Below are 22,970 nucleotides of genomic sequence, written 5' to 3' on the forward strand. Positions count from 1 at the left end.
CTGCCTTGAGGCAGCAGATCCTGTCCAAGCAAGCGTGGACAGTGCTCACTGTTTCATGGCCCTGCGTAGTCATGCTTCTATTTTAAACTCTGAAAGGGATCAGGTCTTCTTAACCGTGGGAACAGTGCCCACTTCAAGTTAGGCCGTCAACTAATGGGTTTGGGGAGCTTAAGGATGGCTGCTTAAGCTCCTAGAACCACTGGATCTGTAACCTGACAGGCTCTCTCCCCCAGGCAGGTTTACTGAGGAGCACACAAAGTTCTCTATTCCATGTAACAAATAAGCCATGGCTAGAGTCACAAGGTTGCATCCCCATGTTCATGATTTTAAAAGATTTATGCATTTTTGTCCGCATGTACGTATTTGCACCGTGTGCATGCTTGGTGCCTGCGAAAGTCAGAAGAGTGTTGGATCTCCTGAAACTGGAGTTACAGATGGTTGTGGACCACCATGTGTGCGCTGGGAATCCAGGTCATCTACAAGAGCAACAAGTGGTCAGTCTTAACCTCAGAGCCGTCTCTCCAGCGCCCCATCCCATTCACGACACTCACAAATGTTATGAAGCACTAGATATGCTCTGACTTGGGTCGGAGCATTTCTCAACAGGCTGGGGCTGGAAACACGGGGCAGCCACTTACACAGGACACAGTGGACGGGGTTCAAATCTGCTGCTCCGCTACTTCAGCGGGGAACGATGGCAAGGGGAACCGGATCCCCTTGCTTCATCTGCTGGGCCTCCTCTGCATGTGGACTCAGGATCCCATGATGATGTTATTAGGGTCAAAGGTCAGCGCTCTCAGGAGGGAACAACTGTGTGTAGGGCTTTCTACAGACCCGACTCAGTTTTAAGGTGCCAAAGAGAGAAAACAAGAGCCTGACTTTGTATTCCATGACCTTGGTTTTGTGTCTTCTGAATTTAGCTAGCGTTGACTCTGGGGGAGGAAGGGTCACGTTACCTCAAATAGAGATAACGTAGATGCTGCTTGTAAATGTCCATGTTCTTTAAGCACGTTGTAAATATCATGCATTTTAAAGTTCAAAAGCTCTGGGACATTCGCTCAGTGAAACTCCCAAGGTAGCTAGCTCTTTTCCTTTAGAAATGTGTGCAGACATGTGGGGCTCAGACCTCCTAGTTCACACAGTACAGTGCTCTTCCAACATTTGCTTCCGGTCAGTTGATGAGTCTCGCAACTACACAGGTGGCAAGCAGGGCTGGGATGTAGATTTCCTCCTCAAAGCCCATGACCCGTGAGGATTAATGATGAGCACATTTATGTCGGCAGTTAATCACTGAGGCAATAAATGACTTCTGGCCTTGCAGGGAATCTCCTAGTCCTGACTGGAGTCCTGACCCCGCCTCCTGCTATTATGACTGTACTTCCTTTGAGGCCTGGGGATCTCATATAAGCAACTTTCTCTAAAATACATATTTTTTCCTGGGCTGCTCTTCCCACCATAAATGTTTCTGGATAACAAACCAAATGAAATTTGAGCATTAGGAGCCTTTTGCTTTAAAGTTTAGTGCAATGCTCAGCCAAGAAAAGTAACAGCTGTTGTGCCAAGGAGACCAAGTACAACTCCGCTTTCCTGAGGAAGTTTTGTAGACAAACTGGCATGATCACTTGGAAAAGTCTCCTGGTCAGGACCAAGGCGGTGTGTAGAGCTCTGATTCTTCTCAATACTGTGTATGCACATGCCAGGGTGTGAGGCCTCAGACAGCTTTGTGGTCTCCGTAGGCTGGACTCTGGTCACCAGGCATGCTCAGCAAGTCACTCTGACCTGCAGAGGATCCTTCTTTTAATGGCTTTTTCCCCTTCTGCACTTTCTAAATTTTTACAAACTTCTGGGGGAAATTTTTTTTTTCTGGCAAGAATGAAATTGGAAAACAGCAGAGGTTATTTCCGTGTAATGTTTCTTATGTCATTTCTGTTAAAAGAACACTTTTAGTTATTTATTTATAGAAGACTCACAGAATTGGAGATTTCCCAAGGCCTAGAACTGTGGGTGTTCTGTCTCTGGAACTGAGGCAGTAGACAGGCCTACTGAAGCACAGCACTCGCTGAGAGTTTATAAACGTTTATTTAAACAGAAATGCCACACCACTTCATCCTCATCCTTTCCAGCATCAGGCTAACAAGAAGCTGGCTCTTGAGCCAGTGTTGGCACAGAGGATAGACGCAGGCTATACTGTAACTCAAAGCAGCACTACTGGAAGGCTTCAATCACCCAGCACTGCATGGAGGGCGAGCAGGACAATTTACGAAGATTTAGCTAGAGAGACCATTTGAGACATTTCTGCTGTCTTCACTTTTACTAAACCCAGTGGATGGTTGTGACTTTTGAACTGGTTTTTGTTTGCATAGCTGTTTGGTAGGGAAAAAAATCTTATGGCTGTCCTAGGCACAATTCTGGAAAGTGCAAATTGTCTCTAAGGCACAGAACTTAAGATTCTCAGCTAGATTAATAGCAAACCTACACTTCCCAAAGGAACAGACTAGAGAAAATGACCGCCATGCTGTACTTGAGCATGACACCCCAGGACTCCTGCCTGCTTCAAGACTCGCTGTCACCCCCCTAGTCAGCAACACCCACACCTTAGCTCCAGAGGGGAAGCAGCGCTCACACTGAGCACCTCAGACCCTGCCTCTCAGGCCTGCTGAGATGGTAAGCATGAGGACACAGGACCTTGAAAGGCCAGCCAGTCCTGACAAAACCAAAGCTGTACTGACCAAACTGAACCAAAACTCTGACAGGGCTGACTGCCAGACCCTAGAACTTGTAACACCAGGATTGGGCCTGCCTTATTCTGGAAAAAGGCTTCAGTGATGACATCTGTACTACTGTACTGGCTTCTCAGAACTGAGAAAACAAGGGACATTAGTGATCCCATTGGACAGAGTTGCCCATCCTCAGAGATGGGCTTCCTCCCAGCACCAGCCTTTGTACCACTAGCTTAAGGAAATGGCAAAATTTCTCCTGCATAGGTAGGTCCTCCTGCAATATTAAAAGAGATAGCAAACCTTTTTTTGGTTTGGTTAAATGAAACACTACTAATTTAGCTGTGTGTAGCACAGAGGATGTGTACTTATCACAGGCTGCGGTGGCCTCAAACACAAGCGATCCATTAGACTTGGTGGAAGCACAGGCTCACATAAGGGAAACTACCAATGTATGCCTGGAAGGCTGGCTCTTCTAGGGCGTTTATTGTCTTTGGGAAAGGGGGCTTGCTCCTCTCGACAAGAACACAGAGTGAGCTTGCAGCCAATTCCCTCTTACTTGGCAGGTTCTACCTGTCAAGCTTTTGTGACCCCAAGGATTTGGTGCTGGCTTTGGGCTACTCAAGTACAAAAGATGACACTGATTGGTCTGACATGGCTCCAAAACACACCCGAGGGGACAATACTGACTAGACATAGACAGGGAGTGCTCAGGGTTGATTATCCCAGTCAGACCCCTAAGGGCCATGACACTAGAGGTACAAAGAAGCCTTCACAGGGACAGAAGACCTCAGTGTCACTGAGGCCCTCTCAGATACCAAGGCAAGGCGCTGAAGGAAGTATTACCTCCCCCCATGACTTTCCCCCACAGCTCTATCTACTACCTGATGGTGGTGTAATTTGCTCATACACCTTTTGTCTTGGAGTAATCCCCCAGAACTGGGAAACCCCATCTTGTACTAACTGTAGCCTCAAAGTTTGGCTATTGCGGTGAGGGACCTGCCCTTTCTCTGCACCTCACTGATGATGTTTCAAACAACCTCCACGGTGAAAGCAATCTAAGCTTCCTCATGAAGCACTCAGCTGCATGAAGTAACCGAACTTCCTGAAAATAAGCTCTAGACTGACTGACTCTACCAGTAAATTTCTCTGGACTCCAGGCTTCTGAGAAGGCATGAATACTTTACCACTATCTGGAGGAGCCTGGGCAGCCCACTCCATTTTTATAGTTTCCTTCATCCATCCAGATGTGCAATGCCTGGTGCTTAAATCCCAAGGCAGCTTCCAATTAATGATGAAAATGATAAACAGGAAATGAGCTGCTACCAGTGCAATTAAGGTGAGTACTGTGTCTCCTCTTCAAAGGTGGGCTCAAAAGACGAGGGACAGAGCTGCTGTTGCTATGGCAGTCACTGATGACAAAGCCAGGGCCACTGGACCCTTCCATTCTCCCACACAATAAAATCACTCCTAGATCCTATCTAAAAGGCAATGCCACTCTCCAAATGCACAAGGAAAGTGCTTTCGAGCCTCCATCTGCCCTGCGCTCTGTGTCTGCAAGTGAGCAAAGCCAGGGAAGCTGCTCTCTGCACTCAGTAAGTGTGCGGTGAAGTTCTTTGGGTCCCAGTTTCCTGAGGGCTATGTGGGCTCAGGAGACTAGAGGCTAGGCCGACAAGAGTCTGTTCCAAGGAGGCACCAGGAATCTGAATCTAAGTCAGGCTTTGGATCCATTTCCATGTCTTCCTTTGCTGTCTGGGTTCCTCTGGAGTGCATCCCCACCTGTGCAGACAGAGCAGTTTCACATCAGCAACAGTGCTGCTGGCCATGACGTCAACACTGTTTTCAATAGAGTCTAATCTCTCAGGCTTTGCTGTCAGAGTGGGGAAGGCTCAGGTGGCAGAGCCTTGGAAACAGTATCTTTACACTTAGGCAGTAGAGTAACTAGTTGTTCTGGTTTGCCCGGGTCTACAGTGTTTGGGGCATGTAGTATGAAAAGTGAAATGGCCGGGGGTCTTAGTGCACACTTTTAATTCCAGCATGCAGGAGGCAGAAGCAGGAGGGTTGTTTCCATGAGTTGGAAGCCACTCTACATAGTGAGTTCTAGACAAGCCAGGGATACCAAGTGAGAGATCCTGTCTCAAAAACAAAAATAAAAAACCAACCAACCAACCCACCTCACCAGTCCTGGATAAAACAATCCTGATGCCTGCTACAGCTGCCAGTGTAACCTTCTGAAGTATTTCACAAATATTGTTTCTCCTAATCTTCAAAACAACATTACACAGTAGGTTGTATTCACAAAGTAAAGTTTGAATTCACATCCGGAGTAAATGGCAAAGCCAAGGAATGACTCTTCCCTCACTTCTAGCTGAGTCGAGATGAAGTGATACCAAGAAGCAGCATATGAAAAATATTCCCAAAATACTTAACCTGAACCCAATAAAGCCGTAATTCTAACTTCAGTTTTCAGAAAGAGTATGTGTGTGCTCATGCCACTGAGTGTGCAGGCAGAAGGACATCTGCTGGGAGAGGATACTTTCCTCCCATTGTTGGTTCTGGGGATTGAACTCAGACTGTCAGGTTTATGTGGCAAGTGTTTTTCTTAGCTGCGCCTTAAGCTGAGCCCAACCTCAAACCATTTTTTTAGAATCTACTTTAAAATGGCTCAGCAAGGGCTAGAGATGTAGCTCAGCATCAAGCATTTGCCTACCAGTGTAAGACATTGGATTCAATCTCCACTGTTGCACACGTACAAATGAAATGGTTAAGATTAAGAATGGACTGGGGCAGTGGTGGTCACATCTTTAACCCTAGCACTCAGGAGGCAGAGGCAGGTGGATCTCCCAAGTTTGAGCTCAGCCTGGTCTACTCAAAAAGTTCCAGGAAAGCCAGCAACACAAAAACCCTGTTTCAAAACAAAACAACCAACCAACAAAAGATAATACAAGAATGTATACATACCTCCAAATAAAGAAACACGTGAGTTATTACTGAGCCTCCACGGTAGGCATACCATGCTCATTATGACGTTTAAACATTTTCACAATCAAAGTGGGAAAGCCAGACGATTTGTAACAGAAAACAATGGAAGTTAGGTGTTAAAAATGGTAAGCCCAGGTACCTGAACTAGGTGGGTCCAAGGCTCCTGGAATCAAGTGCCAAGTCCCATCTTTGAGAGACAGGGAATCACAAAGGGCTAAGTCTAGTTTGCACCTCACGGCTTGTTTCTGTGACCTTTGAAAGCAGGTTTAGAATTCAATTACTCTCTAATGAGTGCTCTCACCTGCTGGCCTCCTTCCAGTCTCTTGTTGAGCTTTTGGAGCTGAGTAACAATCTGGAGGTTTTCTTGCTGGAGCTTCTGCTGCTCATCCAGACACTTTAACACCAGGCCCTGCAACCTCTCAACCTCCACTTGCAGAGCACTGCATGCACAGGCAGGAGAGGTCAATGCTTTCCCAACACACGGCACTGCAGGATTCAGCCGGGGGGGCTAGGGACAAGGAGATAATGCAGAGGATGTACCACGGCTCCCCAGTACAGACAGCTTTTCCGTTAACCAGCACAGTAATACAAAAATACACAAAAATAGGTGCGAATGAACCAAAAACATGCCTGGATTCCAGTGCACTCGGTACTGACAGGACAAGGGGCCCCTGTGCCTCGGGCTCATAGGACAGGCCCCGTGCCTCGGACCCATCAGGCTGCATGATCCCCTATTTGGGAGGATTTTGTACAACTCGGATTTTTGAATGTTCCATTTTAGTGCTGAGGTGAAGAAGTTCTGATCACAGTAAGGTTCATAAAACGTAGATGGTCACACTGTGTCTGAGAGTCCAGAAGAGTTTGTGAAGAAAACCGACAAGACAATTTAGGAAGGCTAACACAGACAGGGAAATGCTCACAAGTTTTAAAGGCTTTGTTACCGCTCTCCTGGGAAGGCTTTCAGTTATTCTAGTTGGGATTTTTCTCCTGTATATACTTTTTAAAAAGAGCAGGTCAGAGCCAGGTGTGGAGAGGCAGAGGCAGTTGGATCTCTTGTGAGTTTGAGGCCAGCCTGGTGTACAAAGTGAATTCCAGGGCAGCCAGAGCCACACAGAGAAACCCTGCCTCTTAAAACCAAAATAGAATAAAATAAAAATAGAATAAAAGCAGGCCAGCAAAAAACAGCCGACAGGTCAATGCTGGCCTACTTTGTAAATAAAACTTTATTGAAACATAGGCCCACTCATCTATTATGTATCACGGGTTGAACATCCCTAACTTGAAAATCCTAAATGCTCTTAAATCCAAACCTGTTTGAACACTGAAGTGATACCATGAGTGGAAAACATCACACCCAGGCTCATGAGATGGCCTGAGTTCAGAACAGGTCTATTAAAATATGACACAAAACAACCTCCAATCACAAGATGGCCTATAAGCTATGTTTACATATCATTATGTATATGCAGATATCCCAAAATCCACCAAAACATGAGATTTAAGACTTCTGGGTCCCCATCATTTGGATAAGAGATAATCTGTATCTGTGACTGCTTTTGTGCTATGGGATCAGAGTTGTAGTGGCAAAGGATTTGTGTAACCCAAAGTCACGTAATAATGTTGTGGCTTCTCTAGAAATGTGATGTTCTCTGCTTTGGTTACCGATTTACGGTTTCATTTCTACCAAGGTTGGCTGCAGATGTGCTGTTCTTTCAGTAGACTCCAGGCATCACTCTTACACACAGCTCAACAACCCATGGTGCCATCCAAACTGAGTCTGGATGCTGGGAACGTGGCTATCTGTGAAACCTTCTTAGCATGTACAGATCTCTGGGTTGGACCCCACACTGCATAACTGGAAATATGGCACATGCTTATATCACCTTTGGGGAGATGGAGGCAGGAGAAACAGAAGTTAAAGGTCACCCTCCATCCTTGGCTGGGCTACAGAAACAAACCATCACAACACAACAAAAAGACCATTTGGAAATTATGGTTCAGTTTGGTACTCCTGAGGAAGAGAGGAAGAAATGATCCTCTGGTGCCGGAAGGTAGAGTGGCTCTTAGAACTACCAAGAGACAGTGTAGCACAAGCCCAGAAAGCAAGAGGACGCGATGAAGCCCGGAGACCTAAGAACTCACAGCCCACTGCCTACCAAGCTGAGGTGACAGAATTAGCTCAGTTACCCAGGCTCCTACTGCAGGCTGGTGTTCCGGAGGGACTTCAGATGCGACTTTGAGTCCTTGCAGCTCTTCATAGGGCAGAGTGTCCTTCTCAGACTGGGAAAATGCTGCACTTAGGGGAGTTGGGCTGTCAGGCATGGGGATGAACTCAGCATTTTCCAGCTCCTAGGCATACAAGAAAGAATTTCAACAGTTTGCTGCAGCAAGTTCCTTTCTCCCACGTTCCCTGCAGCTTTCACTTTCACTCTGCTGTGACAGCAGCACCCTCTAGTGGGACAGAATGGTGGTGGACCACATATATTGCCTAACCTGGAACCAAATTGCTGTCCCTTCAGTGATGCAAACTCAAGTTCAAAAACAGTTGCTATCTGGTTTATTTTCCCAACACAATTCTACACACTCTATCTGCTGGTGAGGAGGCTTGAAGGCAAGGCACTGAGGCCCCTGCCAGGCTGCTAGAGGCTGAGGCGGAGGTCTGCTGCTCCCTCTGTTCTCCATCCTCAGTTAAGTCCTAACGGATGAAGAGCTTTCAGTATGTAGACCACCACCACCCCTTTTTTGTAAAAAATTAAAAATTCCACCATGTGTAGAGGCACGAGCCTTTAATCATAGTACTTAGGAGGCAGAGGCTTTGAGTCTGGAGCCAGACTGACGTACACAGTGAGCTCCAGGCCAGCCAGCAGGGGATCCATAACTGCAAATGTTGCTGGCCATGCACACATGCTAGTGACTGGGTCAAGAAGAATATACCAAGAGGTGGGTTAAAGGCACCAATCAAATCTGGCAATTTCATCACTCCGAGAAATAACCACTATTATAGTGGCACCTAGTCTAGTCTTCCACATTCTTTTATGCAATGTATTGTCTGAAAAAATAAGGTCTTGCTGACAGAAACTCAATCTTTTCATATAAAATAGTTTACTTTTTAAACTTTTTGTACCTTACCTTCAGTATACTATATTTCTATTGTAAGGCATTTCAACTGCTCAAAACTTTAGTTCTATGAAGTGAAAGGTTATCAGTGAGCTGGATCTTAGCACAAGTACACTACAAAAACATGCCTTCAACTCTGTTTAAACTCTTTCTGTATTTTATCCTTAGGAAGCGTCCACAGCAGTTCATTCCTTAGCACTTTAAAGCTGTCTGTGCAGTGCTCCCCTCCCTGTAGTGATGCCTACTCCACACCACAGGCTACCCAAAGGCTCAGTGCCAGGAATGCGCTACCTCTTTAGGAGTTGGCAAGTGAGGGCCCACAGACCCCAAGCAGTGCAGGCTGTGGCCAGTATTCTTGCTATCCTCTAGAACGTGATAGTAAAACCCTATGCTCACTAGAGACAGAGGCAGGAAGCTCTGTGAGTTCAGTGCCAGCCTGACCTACATAGTGAGTTCTAGGACAGCCAGGGGTACAAGTAAGACCTTGTATTTAAAACAAAGCAAAACAAACCCTATTGCTGAAGACATCACAAGTTGAGTTATAAAACAGAGAAGGCAAGCTGATACTCTTTTGGAAGTCTTTTCACAGCGGGCAAGTGTTCACACCACTGAAAGTCACCACTACAGATACCACCACCAGAGAGAAAATGTAATCATGTGGGTGTGCGAGTCCTTCAAAGTAGAACAACAGCCTGGCAAGACATGCTGACTGCTGCACAGAGGTATGGGTATTACTGGAGCGAGTAACCACTGTCCGACTGAATTTAAGGTCTGCTTCACAGTTGAGTCCCTTATCTGGCATTGTTACTGGGGCCACAAACACAGCATGACAGGTCATAGGCCCTAGGGGAGCACCTACCACTATTACTCTGTTAAATGGGCACAGTATTAAACTGGCCCCTCATGACCTACTGCTGTGCTCACAGATGGCCGTGTCTTTTAACCTTCCTCAGAGAGGCTGCTTTTGGCAGTGTTTAGTGATTCACAGAGACCCGCACAACTGGTAATGGAGCAGACAATGAGACCGAAGAGTTCATAGCTCTAAAGAGGTTCTGAGAATCATATCCCAAGGCTCCCAAGGCTCGGGGATCACTGTGGAAGAGGAGGCAGGACTATAGGAGCCAGAGGCTCTAGAGGACTCTGAGAATGAACAGGCGTTCCCTGGACACGGAAGGCCAGTTGCATATTAAGTTCACAGCAATTGTGATGGCATGCCTAAGACCTGGGCAAACTCAAGCCTGAGCAAATCCCAGCCCCAGATGAAGAGTGGAAGTGGGAATGAAATCCCACTCCTAGCTAAGGACTTAATTGGCAACTGCTAGTTGTTAGGAGAGGAAGAATCAGTCTTCTGAAAGGTGGGCTCCTAGTAGGTTAACTATACTCCAGTGGAAGGACATATATCCTAGAGATATGGGCAGCACGAACTACTCGAAGGGCCTAAAAAAAAGAAGGGGGCAGATAAAGCTGGGGTCTTTGGGAGGGGAATGGATATAAAAGAGTTGGAGGGAGGAATTAAATATGATGAAAATAGAAATGCACAAAATTTTCAAAGAACTAATAAAAAATGAAAAAAAAAACTTTCACAATAGGTTGTAAAAACAAAAAGATGTTATATGCATTTACTTTACTTTAATATGCAGGCATGACAGAGCTAGGCCACTGATGGCCTGTGCCTTTAGTCCCAGCACTTGGGAAACAGAGACAAGTGGAACTCTGTGAGTTCTAAGCCAGCCAGGGCTACAAACTGAGACCTAGTTTTAAAATAAAATATAGACATCTTTTTCCCAGGTGGGACGGTGAAGCCTTGACTCTTGTCTAAATTAGTAGGGCACAAGAAAGTGAGACCTTGGCAGTCCTTACAGGCTTAGCTGAAGTATCTGTTCCAAGGGAATTACCTTCCGAAGCCAGCCAGGACAGGAGCTGCTAGCCCCACAACTGTTTCCCACAGCCTCTGTGGGGCTGATTAAACCTTCCATTCCACGGTCTGCTTCCATTGTCCCTCGGAAACCTCCACTTGGATCTGGAGTTTCAGATTCCTGCTGACTGTCTTCCTCTTCACCCCCGCCACCACCAATGCGGCCGCCTGGGCTGGAGCTCTGAACCACTGGTGGGTGTGGAGCACAGGAAAGAAAGAGCTTCGTTAGGCCACAAAGAGAGTCACCGCCTGACACCTCACTTATTCCCACAAAAGTTTTTACATAGCATTTAAATTTATAAAAAATATTCTAAAAGGATTTTTAAAATTTTATGTGTGTGGGTGGTTTTGGCTATGTGTATGTCTAGGTACCATGCACATGCACTGCCCTTGGACGTCAGAAGAGGGCGTCAGATCTTCTGGAACTGGAGTCGCAGATGCTTGTTAGCAGCCATTTGAGTGCTAGGAACCAAACCCCAGTTCTCTGTAAAACCCACAGGTCCTCTTAACTGCTGAACTGTCTTTCCAGCTCCGCATTAGATTAAAGGTTATTACATAGATTTATTATGTGTATGCATGTGGGCATGTGTGTGCCACGCTGTCCATGTAGAGTCAGAAGACCATCTACAGAGGTTAATTCTCTTTTTCTACCATGTGAGTCCCAGGACTGAACTCAGGTTGTCATGATGGTAGTATAAGCCTTTCCTCCGAGAGCATCTTACAGGCCTATACTTCTACTCCATCTACTCTACTCTACCTACCTACCTGCCTGCCTGCCTACCTACCTGCTTACGTACCTGCTTACCTACCTACCTACCTACCTACCTACCTACCTACCTACCTACCTACCTACCTGCTTACCTACCTGCTTATTTTGATTTTTCGAGACAAGGTTTCTTTGTGTAGCCCTAGCTGTCCTGGAATGTGCTCTGAAGATCAGGCTGGCCTCTCAAACTCATAGAAATCCACCTGCCTCTGTCTCCCAAGTGTTGGAATTAAAGGTGTTCTCCATCAATATTCAGTTTGCAAATTTTAATTTTTGAGACAGGATCTTTATGTCAGCCAGGCTGGCCTTGGACTTCTGATCTCACTACTGCCATACCTTCTTAGTGCTAGGATTATAAGCAGGTGCCACCAGGCCAGGCTTACACACATGGTGCTATAATCACCGTAATCCATGTCCATGTTCTAAGTCTTCACGCGTCTCTGGTAGGTAAACACACTGCAGTGTCCTCCACTAGTACTGTCTTATGTAAAAAGCTATGCAGCAGTGAGCCAAGCACCTCTTAAGTTTCCCCCAAAAGGAAGATGGATTCTGAAATGTCTGCGCATACCTGACTTCTCGCAGGTGAAAAGCAGAACAGTTTAGTTTTCTGGCATGGTCCCAAGTAACAGAGAACCAGGAAGAAAATTACAGTGGGGAAGCTATCAGAGGGTTTAGGCGATTTTCCTAAGTTGAAAGTTAATAACTGACTTTTTCTTCAGAGGGCTATTTTGAAGGTAAATTTTGTTTGCTTTTTGGAGACAGGGTCTTACTGTGTGGCTCTGGCTGGCCTGGAACTTGCTATATACACACATTTGACCTCAAACTCACTTGCCCCTGCCTCCCAAGTGCTGTAGATTTTTAAAGACCAGGCTGCTTGGAAGACCGTGGGAGTACAGGCTGATACGGAATACGAATGTCCACGACGATGTGGAGCAAGTCTCTTACCTGCTACCACACGTAACGCAGGCAGAGAAGACAAGGCACCCTGATAACAATGCCAAGGCCTCAACACTCACCAGAATACAAACTTCTTAGCCTCTTAGCCACAATTCCTTAACACAAAGACCAAACTGGTGCCTGGGGCACGGCTGCTTACCAGTTCCGATGGACAGGCCACTGCTGTTAGAACGGATGGTCTTGGAATTCAATACTTTCTCTGAGGAGAAATATGCAGTAGGTAAGCACTTTGTACAGACACTGGGAGGAAGAGTGAAGGGAGATGGGACAGGAAGAAACCGTCATTGCGACACCGACTCCTGGTAACCCAGACTCACTATTAGAAGTGTGTCTCAAGTAACCCAGAACTCACTATTAGAAGTGAGTCTCAAGTAACCCAGAACTCACTATTAGAAGTGAGTCTCAAGTAACCCAGAACTCACTATTAGAAGTGAGTCTCAAGTAACCCAGAACTCACTATTAGAAGTGAGTCTCAAGTAACCCAGAACTCACTATTAGAAGTTGTGTCTCTGGGTTGGGTCCCCAACTCGAAAAAAAAAAGAACAAAAAAAAAAAAAAAAAAAAAAAAAAAAAAAAAAAAAAAAAAACAAAAAAGAAGTGTGTCTCAAGTAACCCAGAACTCACTATTAGAAGTGAGTCTCAAGTAACCCAGACTCACTATTAGAAGTGAGTCTCACGAGTGAGCACTTTGTGGGCTACTGTACTCAGTGTCTGTACTGGGAATTTTCTATCTGTGTTCCTAGAAGCATCATAGATGCTTTACAAAGTAGCAGTATCTGCATCTGACCCCAGAGATCCTGATTAAGCTGGTCAAGGGTGGTGCAGGACTAAGATTTATAAAAGCCAAGCTTTTATCATGTACTTCAAAGCACTCTGTATGCAAAAAGCATTTGGAAAATTTTTTTAAAGGAATTACTAAATGTTTATCAAGAAAATACAAATACAGACAATACATTATGAAATGGAAGTAATACATTCTATGGCATAGATGAATGTTGGGGGGAAGACTCCAAAACTGTTCCATTTAAAAAAGGTCCCAACTGATGGTGGTGGAACAGGCTGCAGTCCTTGCCCTCAGGAGGTGGAGGCAGGTTAGGAACTCAAGGTTGTTCTTGGCTACTAAGTACTGAGGCTAGACCGAGTTACAAGGCCCTGACAAAACAGTCCAACAGAGAAGAAACAGTGGATGCCTAACTTGGGAAATGACAATGTTCTGTTCCTGTCACTCTGCATGACATCTTTATCTAGCACAAGGTTCGAGGAAGCAGCCTCTGCTTCAGGGTACTTCCAACAATGTCACCACTAGTACCGTCCACAGGTGTGAATCAATCCTGTCTAAGCCACCCCAACTCCACATAGATGAAACCCTTACCAACAATAAGAATGGTGTGCCAGCCACGGCAAGAAAGGTCTGGGACGTGATGCAGAGATCCAAAAATAGGCCGAGGCCAGGAGGTACAGATATCAGAGCCATGTGGTCTCTCTGTGGGAGTCATTGCCAGGCGGCCGTTACCACCATTACCCCAGGCAAAAATGTGATTATCTAGAAAAGAATTAAAGAGCACATTGATGGGACACGACTTTTCCAATTCTATGGGTATCCAACAGTTACACCCTGAATCTAGAGAGAAGTCCTACAAAGTGAGGGAAGAGCTAATAATTTCTATATATAGGTAATATATAGGTATATATAGGTAAAAATGACTACTGCTCCTACGTCTGCCATTCACTCACTCATTCATTCATTCACTCACTCATTCAAATAAGTATGAGAATTTACTCGATGGCAAGTGTTTTTCAAGGTGTCTGAGGCAGGACACAAAGTTAAGCCCTTGTTCCTGTGTAGTCAGTGGAGAGAATGACAACAAACAAACAGCTCTCTCCTATTTCAGACAAGGCAAGTGCTATGAAAGAAGGGGGTTGGTGTGACAATGAAGGCCGTGAGTAACAGCAGGACTTCATCATTTCAGAGAAGCAGTCAGACAAATACTCTTTGACCCTTGAGCACCCCTCTAGCGGAACTGAGGGAGTTGTCGGCAGACACAAGGCAGGAGCAAAGGCACACAGGTGCAGCTTTGCACAACAGGGAACAAGGAGGTCTTATTCCCTCCTTGTTCCTTCTTTACTTAGAAGAAAAGTGAGGGAGAAGTCAGGGGGAGGAGAGGTCTGGTCACATGGGACCATGCAGGCCTGACTGCTGTACCAAGAGAGGCTCTGGGCAGGAAGTATTTAAGAGGATTCCAAGGCGATGATGAGGACCAACTGCAAAAGAGCAAAGGCGGAAGCAGAATGCAGCTCAAGTCTTGAGACTTGCTGGGATTATGCTGAAGAGAGTCAACGGGACTTGCTGAGGAAGAATGGGGGGCATGCAGGATGGAGCTGGCCGACCTAAGAAGTCTGCCAAGACTCACAGTGCTTGACCTGCCAACACCAGAAATCTGACTCTTATTAACTTAGGCTTTCTCTCCTTCTCCCTCCCCCTTCTCACAAAAGGGCGTGTGACGGATGATCTTTTGGACAGCAGATACGCACTCATCTGTAATACATGGGCTTTACTGCCACTCTAGCTTTTGTTATCCACGCTGAAGGGCTGTGGTAAATGTCTGAAGGTCAGAGATGGTGGGACAGCTGCAAGGTACAGAGGGGAACTGAAAGGCACGAGCTCCTGGTGGAGAAGACTGAGTCCAGGGAAGAAGTCGGACGTTTCTCTACCCTGCTTTTCCCACATATCCAGCCAGTGCTGATCGGAATGTGGGATCAACATTGGTGTTGAACAAGACAGACAGAAGTGCTCAATGATTCTGGAAATATTTTACCAAAAATGTTAAATGACAGTAAAATTAGGTGAACTTAGAAATCTGGCCTTTAAAAAAATTTACTCTATCAGACATAAAACATATACCAGTTCCATAAAAAACTTCTTTTTCCAACCCAGAATTCAAACCTGTCTGGAAGGCTTGAGAAACATAGGCACTTACCATCGGTGGCAGCGATGGTGAACTCATCGCCACAGGAGACCCTGATCACTTGCTTCCCACCAAGGGGTCCCCCCAACAGGTTGATTCCCAGGCGCTTCTTATAATTCCCAACACCCAGCTGCCCACACTTATTACAGCCAAAAGTCAGCAACCGGCCTCGCTCTGAGAGAGAAGCAAAAATAAAGGGCAATCACAAATGGGTCATGAGACACAGAAGACGGTACAGCAATGCAGACTCCTGCACTAGAACGTGTACATATCAAGTTACCCGTGTGACCTTGAGGCGAGGGTATCTAGGCGGTGTGACCAATCAGAACCTTAATTTAGAATACTTATAGTAAGGGCCAATTAGAGACCATAGAATCCAGATGTTAGAAATATGGTTTTTTTTAAAGAGTATTTATGGCTGGGCATAGTGGTGCACAACAGCTTTAATCCCAGCATTCAGGAGGCAGAAGCAGGCAGATCTCTGAGAGTTTAAGACCAGCCTGCTCTACAACAAGAGTTTCAGAACAATGTTCAGTCAAATATTTGAGACACAGAGAAACCCTGGCTTAAAAAGATAATTTATTCATTGACTTTATGTGTGTATGTCTCTCTGTGTATATGCCACATGTTTGGGTGCCCTCAGAGGTCTGAAGAGCACATCAGATCCCCTGAAGCTGGAGTTAACAGTCAGTTATGAGCAGTCAAAAGTGGATGCTGGTAAAGGTGCTTGGGTTCTCTGGACAATCAGCAAAGACTGTTAACCCTTGAGCCATCTTTCCAGTCTAAAGTGTGGTGTACTTATTAAAGTGCACATTTATCTTGCACTTAAAAAGATCATTTTTAAAAAATCTGTACTTGAATGCCTGATTTGTTAGTGAGTTAATATTGAGTACTAGGGAGAAGTCAGAAGAGATATCAAGAAAGCTAACACCCTATAGCACAGAGCACCCGAGTTCTGAGGGCATGCACCCAGCTGAGCCCGCTTACCATCAATAGCAGCTGTGTGAGTCTTTCCTGGAGCAATGGTACGGATTTTGTAAAAGGATAACTGTTTGGCCAAGGTAAAGGAGGTCGTGTAGGGAACTTCGTGGTATGCCTGAGACAAGTAAAACAGAGCAACAGGGTCAAAGGGTGGGACGGTGATGGTGGGGACAGGCTGAGGATGGAAAAGTCTTTTCAAGCAAATTCTAAGAGAGCATGCCACATAGCTTTCAATCTTCAACAGGACACAAGAAACAAGTAAAACACAGAATCGGAGAATTTGTTGCAAGAAGCAGGGATTTCTGGTTACAAAATCTACGTTTGTACTGCTTGCATACGCTACTTATCTAACAAGGGCAGGGTAAAATCTCTCCAGCTTACAAAGAAATCAGCTACCATAATCTAATTTCACCTTCATTATACATCTTTCTCTGAATTGGTATAAAAGCCCCACATAAAAAAAGTTGACCACAAACCTTCATCTTAACTACCTTTCAAACTACCCACTCTCCAGCCTTTACCCTGAGTCTGTGCTCTCCTGAGAATGGACTTTAGACACTACACACAAATTAACTCAACATGGGGCTAGAGAAATGGCTCAGTGATAAGGAGCATTGTTCGTCCAAAGAACCGGGAGTTCAATTCCCAACACCCACATGGCAACTTGCTATTGCCTGTAGCTATAGTCCCACGAGATCCGGTACCCTTCTTCTGGTGTGCAAATGTACATGCAGACAGAATGCCCAAATACATAAATAAATAAATCAGTTTAAAAAAGAACAAATTAACTCAACTTTTCATCAAGTTGCAAAACTAAATTCAGTTGATTTTGCTCTTTCCTTGCCCTCTGCAGTCAACGGTGTTGAGCTCTAACTGTACAACCTACTGCACAGCTTGACCCACATCTGCACAAACACATTTGTGGGATTTTTGCCTTTGTTTTTTTAAAGGGGTGTTGCTACATACAGCAGGTTGGCCTCAAACTAAAGATCCTCCTGCCTCAGCTTCCTGAGTGCTAAAATTAAAGGCATGTACCATCACACTTAGCCTCTGTACGAAGACATTTATAAAACCACCACCCTGATCAAAACAGAGGTCATTCCCTTAGGTGATTCACCTGATTTTTGATTAAGACTCATGTACCCCAATAAAGAAAAAGAAATATGATAATAATAATAGTAATAATAGTAAATCCCACAGAGAGCTGCACTTCTGACTATTGCCATCAAGTTCATTTAGCCTGTCCCTGAACTTCACAGAACACAGTCACATGCTGTGAACTCTTCTGTGGCTGGCTGCAGCTGGCTGCTTTTCTGAACACAATGTCTGTGAGATTGCTTTCTTCTTGAGTTAAATTCCATGGCCACTAACTTATAATACCAAAGAAATCCCTGCCCAGCATTCTGGCGACGTGGTTAGAACCTCAAGGGCCACTCACTTCATGGTTGATGATCCCAGACATGCACTGATTCAGCCCCAGTTTGTTGAACTCGTTGAGTCCGCAGGCCAGCACTTTGCCTGACTGAGTGAGCAGGAAGGTCCCATCACAGCCACATTGAACCGCAACAATGATTAAGGCCTTTGGAACATCCACCTGCAAGGAAAAAACTTAATGGGAAAAAACCCAAGTAATACATAAATCATATTAGAAAACAACCCTCAAGTTCCTTCGTCATGCTATCATGCTGCCCAGCAGCTTGGAGGTCACCCTTCCTAACACGGAGCTCAAGTTTTATAACACACAGGGCTGCAGTTGAGTGGACAGATGCTCCCCGTTAGTCTGTCTTAGGAGTGGCTCCTACTTCCTTGGAGAAGGCTTCTGTAGGGGAGACTGTGCAGACAAGCTGGGCAGGGGCGACTCTGATCTCCAGCTGGCTGTGTTCTGAGAGGAAGGGCTCCTCGACAGTCTTAGAAGAAAGACAGCAGCCTGGAGGATCTCAATTTTTTAGAAAGTGTATGGAGGGGGCAGCTAGGACCTCCATATCCTCCTACAGCTTACAGGAGAGGGCTGAAGGAGGAAGGGTGTCAGACGGGCCAGGGATATGTATAAAACCTTGAGCCTTAGTTTCTTTTCACAAGTAGAATGGTTGAATCTAAAGACAGTCTTTATGTGTGCCATTTAATTTTAGAATAGAAGTAAAAATTTGGCAACCATTGTGGTAGAGCTATAGTTAAGTGGTAGTTAACCTTCCAGGATCGGGTAAGCCTGGGCCCTGAGGTATGTAAGAGTGGTGTGACTGTGCTTGTCCCTCAGCTGACTCAAGTCTTGGGAGCCTCTTAAAGTGCCAGCTCTGGCAGTCCTGACAGTAATCAGATATGATGTCTCCTACTGCACAACCTCTAAGAAAAAACAATCTCACAAGGCATTCAATTGTAGTAATGGGAGGCTGGGGTAAGAGATACTGTATCACCTCCCACCATCCTTTCTTCGGGAGATTTAGCTGTCTGTGACACTTTATGTTTTATGTACTGACTTTAACCTCATCTCTCAGTAAAATGTGACTCCAGTGTCCACAATAGCTGTATCCATTTTCTCAAATTTCTGTGATTTAGTCCGATGGCAAGACCACATAGTGCTAAATCAGGAATCCTAGACTGTCAGCCTCCTCGACAGGAAAGAGTTCAGAAATAAACGCTCTGCTATGAGGATTCAGTGGGCAAGGATGTCTTTTTGGAGTCTATGTTTTAGATAGGCTGTCAGAGGAAGCTGCTTCTCAGTTACCCTCTGTGGTGTATAGTAATCCTCTTCTGAATCCAAACCCAGCCGTCCTGAAACACACACAAGAACAGCATTCATTACAACAAGGGCGTTCTTCCCCAGAAGCATATCCTGCAACTCTTTCTGATTTTACATTCCCCAACAAGGCTACTTGACCTGTTTAGTGCTCGAAGCCTGATATCAGGGTTAAGTACCTGGAAGAAGTGGGTTGGTTCACCTACCATATTCACCACAGCCCCAAGAGTAGACTTCCTTGTTTCGTGTCAGAACTACCACATGATTATCCCCACAGGAGACCTGCTCCACTGGATTGCTGAGGAAGAAGTTCAGCTGCATGGGTTCAAGCACTTCAGGACCAGAAACCTTGTCTACTCCCATGCAGCCATAATAATCTGATCCAAAGGCATAGAGCTGACCTTCATCTGCAAAAGGAAAGAAAACCATCACGAAAAGGAATGACTTAGGGAACCACATGTCGTGGCAGTAGTACTGTAATGAGCAGTCTAAATAGTTGTAAGATTATTACGCTAACTAATCTTCAGATTTTCCTGGAGCCTTCCCTGTTCTGTAGACAGAAATACCAACAATGGGGCTGGAGAGAGCTTGGCAGTTAAGAGTGTGCACTGCTATTCCAAAGGACCCTGGACATCCAGCACCCACGCCAGGCAGCTCACAACTGTAAACCTAGTTTCAGCGAAATCTGAGCACCTCTCCTGGACTCCATGATCAGTGTAACACTCAGATACACACATATCCATAAAATTAAAAAAAATAATTCCAAGAATTATAAAGTAAGTAATGATAAAATCAAAACTAAGAATAACTCTTCGTCAGCATTTGCAACATGCAAAGCCTAAATAGGTAGGGAGATTATTTTCTCCCCAAAGTAGGGAAAACTAGTAGTAACTTTTCCTCTCTCACATCTTCTGTTGTCCCCTTTTCTCCTTGCTCATCACTCTTTCCACACAGTACCAAATCGGGAAGTGTCTTTTGTTTGTCTTATTCTGGGAACTGAATTTATGGCCTTACTTGCTAGACCCAGGAATGTTGTTATTAATGTGTGTATTTTTTAATGTCTGGGGTTTTGGTAGTTGTTTGCTATAAAATATCAGCTGACATTGCATTATGTCCATATTAAATGCACTCAAGATGCTTTTCATTAGTGCTTACCTGTCACACAAACAGTGAAGTCATCACCACAGGACACCTGGTGGATAGCTTTTCCTTGCAACTTCTCCACATGCTTTGGCTGTCGGTAGGAAGCTTTGTCTCCATGTCCTAGCTGACCGTGAAGTTTAGTGCCCCCTTGCATGTTCTGTTAAAGAAGAGGTCTTGTGAAGTTTTAGCTTTTCATACTAGAAGCTAATCTTCAATATCTATCCTACTTCTGAAGAAAACAGTAAGGAAAAAATAGCTGGAAATGTAAAGACAAAAGTGGGTAAGTGGATTAAACTTTAAAAAAAATTTTTTTGAGACCAGATCTCACTATGTACTGCTAGCTATCCTGAAATTAACTCTCTGTGTTAATCTGCCTGTCTCTGCGTTTTGAGGGCCGGGACACCACTATACTTCACTAGGATAAAGCACTTTAATGGTTAATATAACCTCCGCCTACACATAAACAAGATTTTAAAGAACATCCAGGTTCATATCCATCAGGCATCAGGTCAAATTCTTATCTTAGGTGAGGTGAACTATAAGTGACGATGAACAGTTCGTTGAAGTATAATTTGGTGGCTTTCCGCTCTAATTTGGTTTCTGTTGCTGTGATAAATACCATGACTAAACACACCTTGGAGAAGTTATAGTTTATAGTCTATACAGGGGACACCAGGGCAGGACCTCAAGTCAGGAACTGAAGCAGAAGACACCTCCTCAGGGTTTGCTCAGCTTGCTTTCTTATAGCGCCCAAAATGACCTGCCCAGGGGTGCCCCCACCAATCATCAATCAAGAAAATGCCCCACAATGTGCCAATCTCATGAAGGCAATTCCTGAGAGGTTCCCTCTGTCCAGGTGACTAGTTTGTGTCAAGCTGACAAAAACTAAGCAGAAAATTTTCTAAATGAGTATAATCTCATTTTCTAAAAAAAAAAAAAAAGATTTATTTACTATGTATACAGCTTTCTGTCTGCATGTATGCCCTGCAGGCCAGAAGAGGACACCAGACCCCCATTACAGATGATTGGGAGCCACCATGTGGTTGCTGGGAATTGAACTCAGGACCTCTGGGAGAGCAGACAGTACACTTAACTTCTGAGTAACCTCTCCAGTCCCTTAAAATTTATTTATTTATTTAATGTATAAGTACACTATAGCTGTCATCAGACACACCAGAAGAGGGCATCAGATCTCATTGCAGATGGTTGTGAGCCACCATGTGGTTGCCAGGATTTGAACTCAGGACCTCTGGAAGAGCAGTCAGTGTTCTTAACCACTGAATCATGTCTCTAGCCCCATGAGTATAATCTCTTAAAAACCACAGTGCTATTAAGTTTTATAAATTTTGGTCAACTTCCTTAAAACACTGAACAGCTATAAGGGATATAGTTATATCAAAAAGAAAACAAAACTGAGGGGGCGGGGGAAGAGAGAATTTGGTTCCATCAAGGAAGTGTGTGTGTGATGGGGTGGAGAGGAATCACACCCAGCTGTTCTTTCTTGGTTCTCTCTTGAAGGTTAAGTGTCTTGAAGGGAGAGTGTAGGCAGGGCGAGATATTTAAGGCTACTGTTTAATAATAAAATGTTTACCAATCTTAAGTCTAAATCACTTTGCTGCAGTAGCTGACCTGCCTGAGTTTCTTTGAGGCCAGAAACTGCAGCCTCTGAGATTTATCACCTCATCATAAAATGGCAGGGGATTAAGTAAAGGATTCATTGCTAGAGCCTTTCCTCTCTTGTCTAGATGCCTCTTGCTTGTCAGGCACGGGGGAAGTTTTGAGCAATAAAATTCTATTGAATCAGGAAGAGTGTCTTGCATAAGGAAAAACCTTTATGCATGCAAATATGAATAAACTCACATAAATTCATATACAGATTCATGCTTACACATTCATACATCTCCATCAAACTAGTTGGGTCCCGATACATACTTATCTCATAATTACATTCTTACACAGACACAGACACAAAAACACACACCCATACTTGCATATACACATGCAGCAAAAGACCAAGCGGCAGTGCAGAAAGAACTCACTCCTTCTGGATGAAAAATGAGCTCTAATCTTTATTGCATAGAGAAAGAAAAAGCTTCTGCCCTTTTATTGCTAATTGAACTAAATTTAAATCTATAAGAAGAAAGTTTTGTCCTCTTTAGTAAGATTAAGCCTGTCATGCTATTAAGAAAAGATCTGTTCTGTCCTATGGTAAGGAGAAGCCCGTCTGCTCCTTCTGCTTTCTCTACAGCTCCTTCTTTTTCCCTCTTTCCCTCTGCATTCTGCATATTTTTCCTTTTTTTTTTAAAAGTTGCCTTATAATTTCTGAGTTATTCCACTCTGCATTCTCCTTCTAATCTTGCTCTCTCTTCTTGCTCTGATGTAATGATGTCCTTGCTCCCAATGCCTTACTCCCAATGCTATGCCTTCCAATATAATGTTTCTAGTCTTTTGTACCTTTTCTAGGAGAATAGATCACATGGTTTAACCAAGCATCCCCTTTTTTACAAAAACTCAGTAGACGTTCAAACATAAATTTAAATCATAAACTTAAAAAGTTTACAACAGAGAATATTTACATGTATATCCAGTAAGAGTAATTATCTGGCCAAACATTCATTACCTGTCATTAGCTCAACAGATTCACTGAAAGTTAAAAACCATTAACTTTTGTGACTAAGTTCTTAGTGAAGTT

At 44.5% G+C, this 22,970-nt stretch overlaps 1 protein-coding gene across 2 annotated transcripts in view; it reads right to left on the bottom strand.

Annotated features, from left to right (window-relative positions):
• Positions 1-2,060: 2,060 nt before the first annotated feature.
• Positions 2,061-22,970, bottom strand: part of Nek9 (NIMA related kinase 9) — a 40,988-nt gene continuing 20,078 nt past the window's right edge. For both annotated transcript variants that reach the window (XM_032908162.1, XM_032908163.1), the window contains 12 exons: positions 20,291-20,435; positions 19,342-19,542; positions 19,124-19,170; positions 17,840-17,995; positions 16,408-16,516; positions 15,433-15,594; positions 13,827-13,997; positions 12,594-12,653; positions 10,712-10,920; positions 7,887-8,048; positions 6,001-6,207; positions 2,061-4,496 (listed from right to left, as the gene is read on the bottom strand). In XM_032908162.1, coding sequence (XP_032764053.1) covers positions 4,374-4,496; positions 6,001-6,207; positions 7,887-8,048; positions 10,712-10,920; positions 12,594-12,653; positions 13,827-13,997; positions 15,433-15,594; positions 16,408-16,516; positions 17,840-17,995; positions 19,124-19,170; positions 19,342-19,542; positions 20,291-20,435 — 1,752 coding nt within the window. In that variant the 3' untranslated portion in view covers positions 2,061-4,373. The remainder of the gene's footprint in view (positions 4,497-6,000; positions 6,208-7,886; positions 8,049-10,711; positions 10,921-12,593; positions 12,654-13,826; positions 13,998-15,432; positions 15,595-16,407; positions 16,517-17,839; positions 17,996-19,123; positions 19,171-19,341; positions 19,543-20,290; positions 20,436-22,970) is intronic.

This window comes from Rattus rattus, chromosome 7, assembly GCF_011064425.1.
Source record: "Rattus rattus isolate New Zealand chromosome 7, Rrattus_CSIRO_v1, whole genome shotgun sequence".
Lineage (NCBI taxonomy): Eukaryota > Metazoa > Chordata > Mammalia > Rodentia > Muridae > Rattus > Rattus rattus.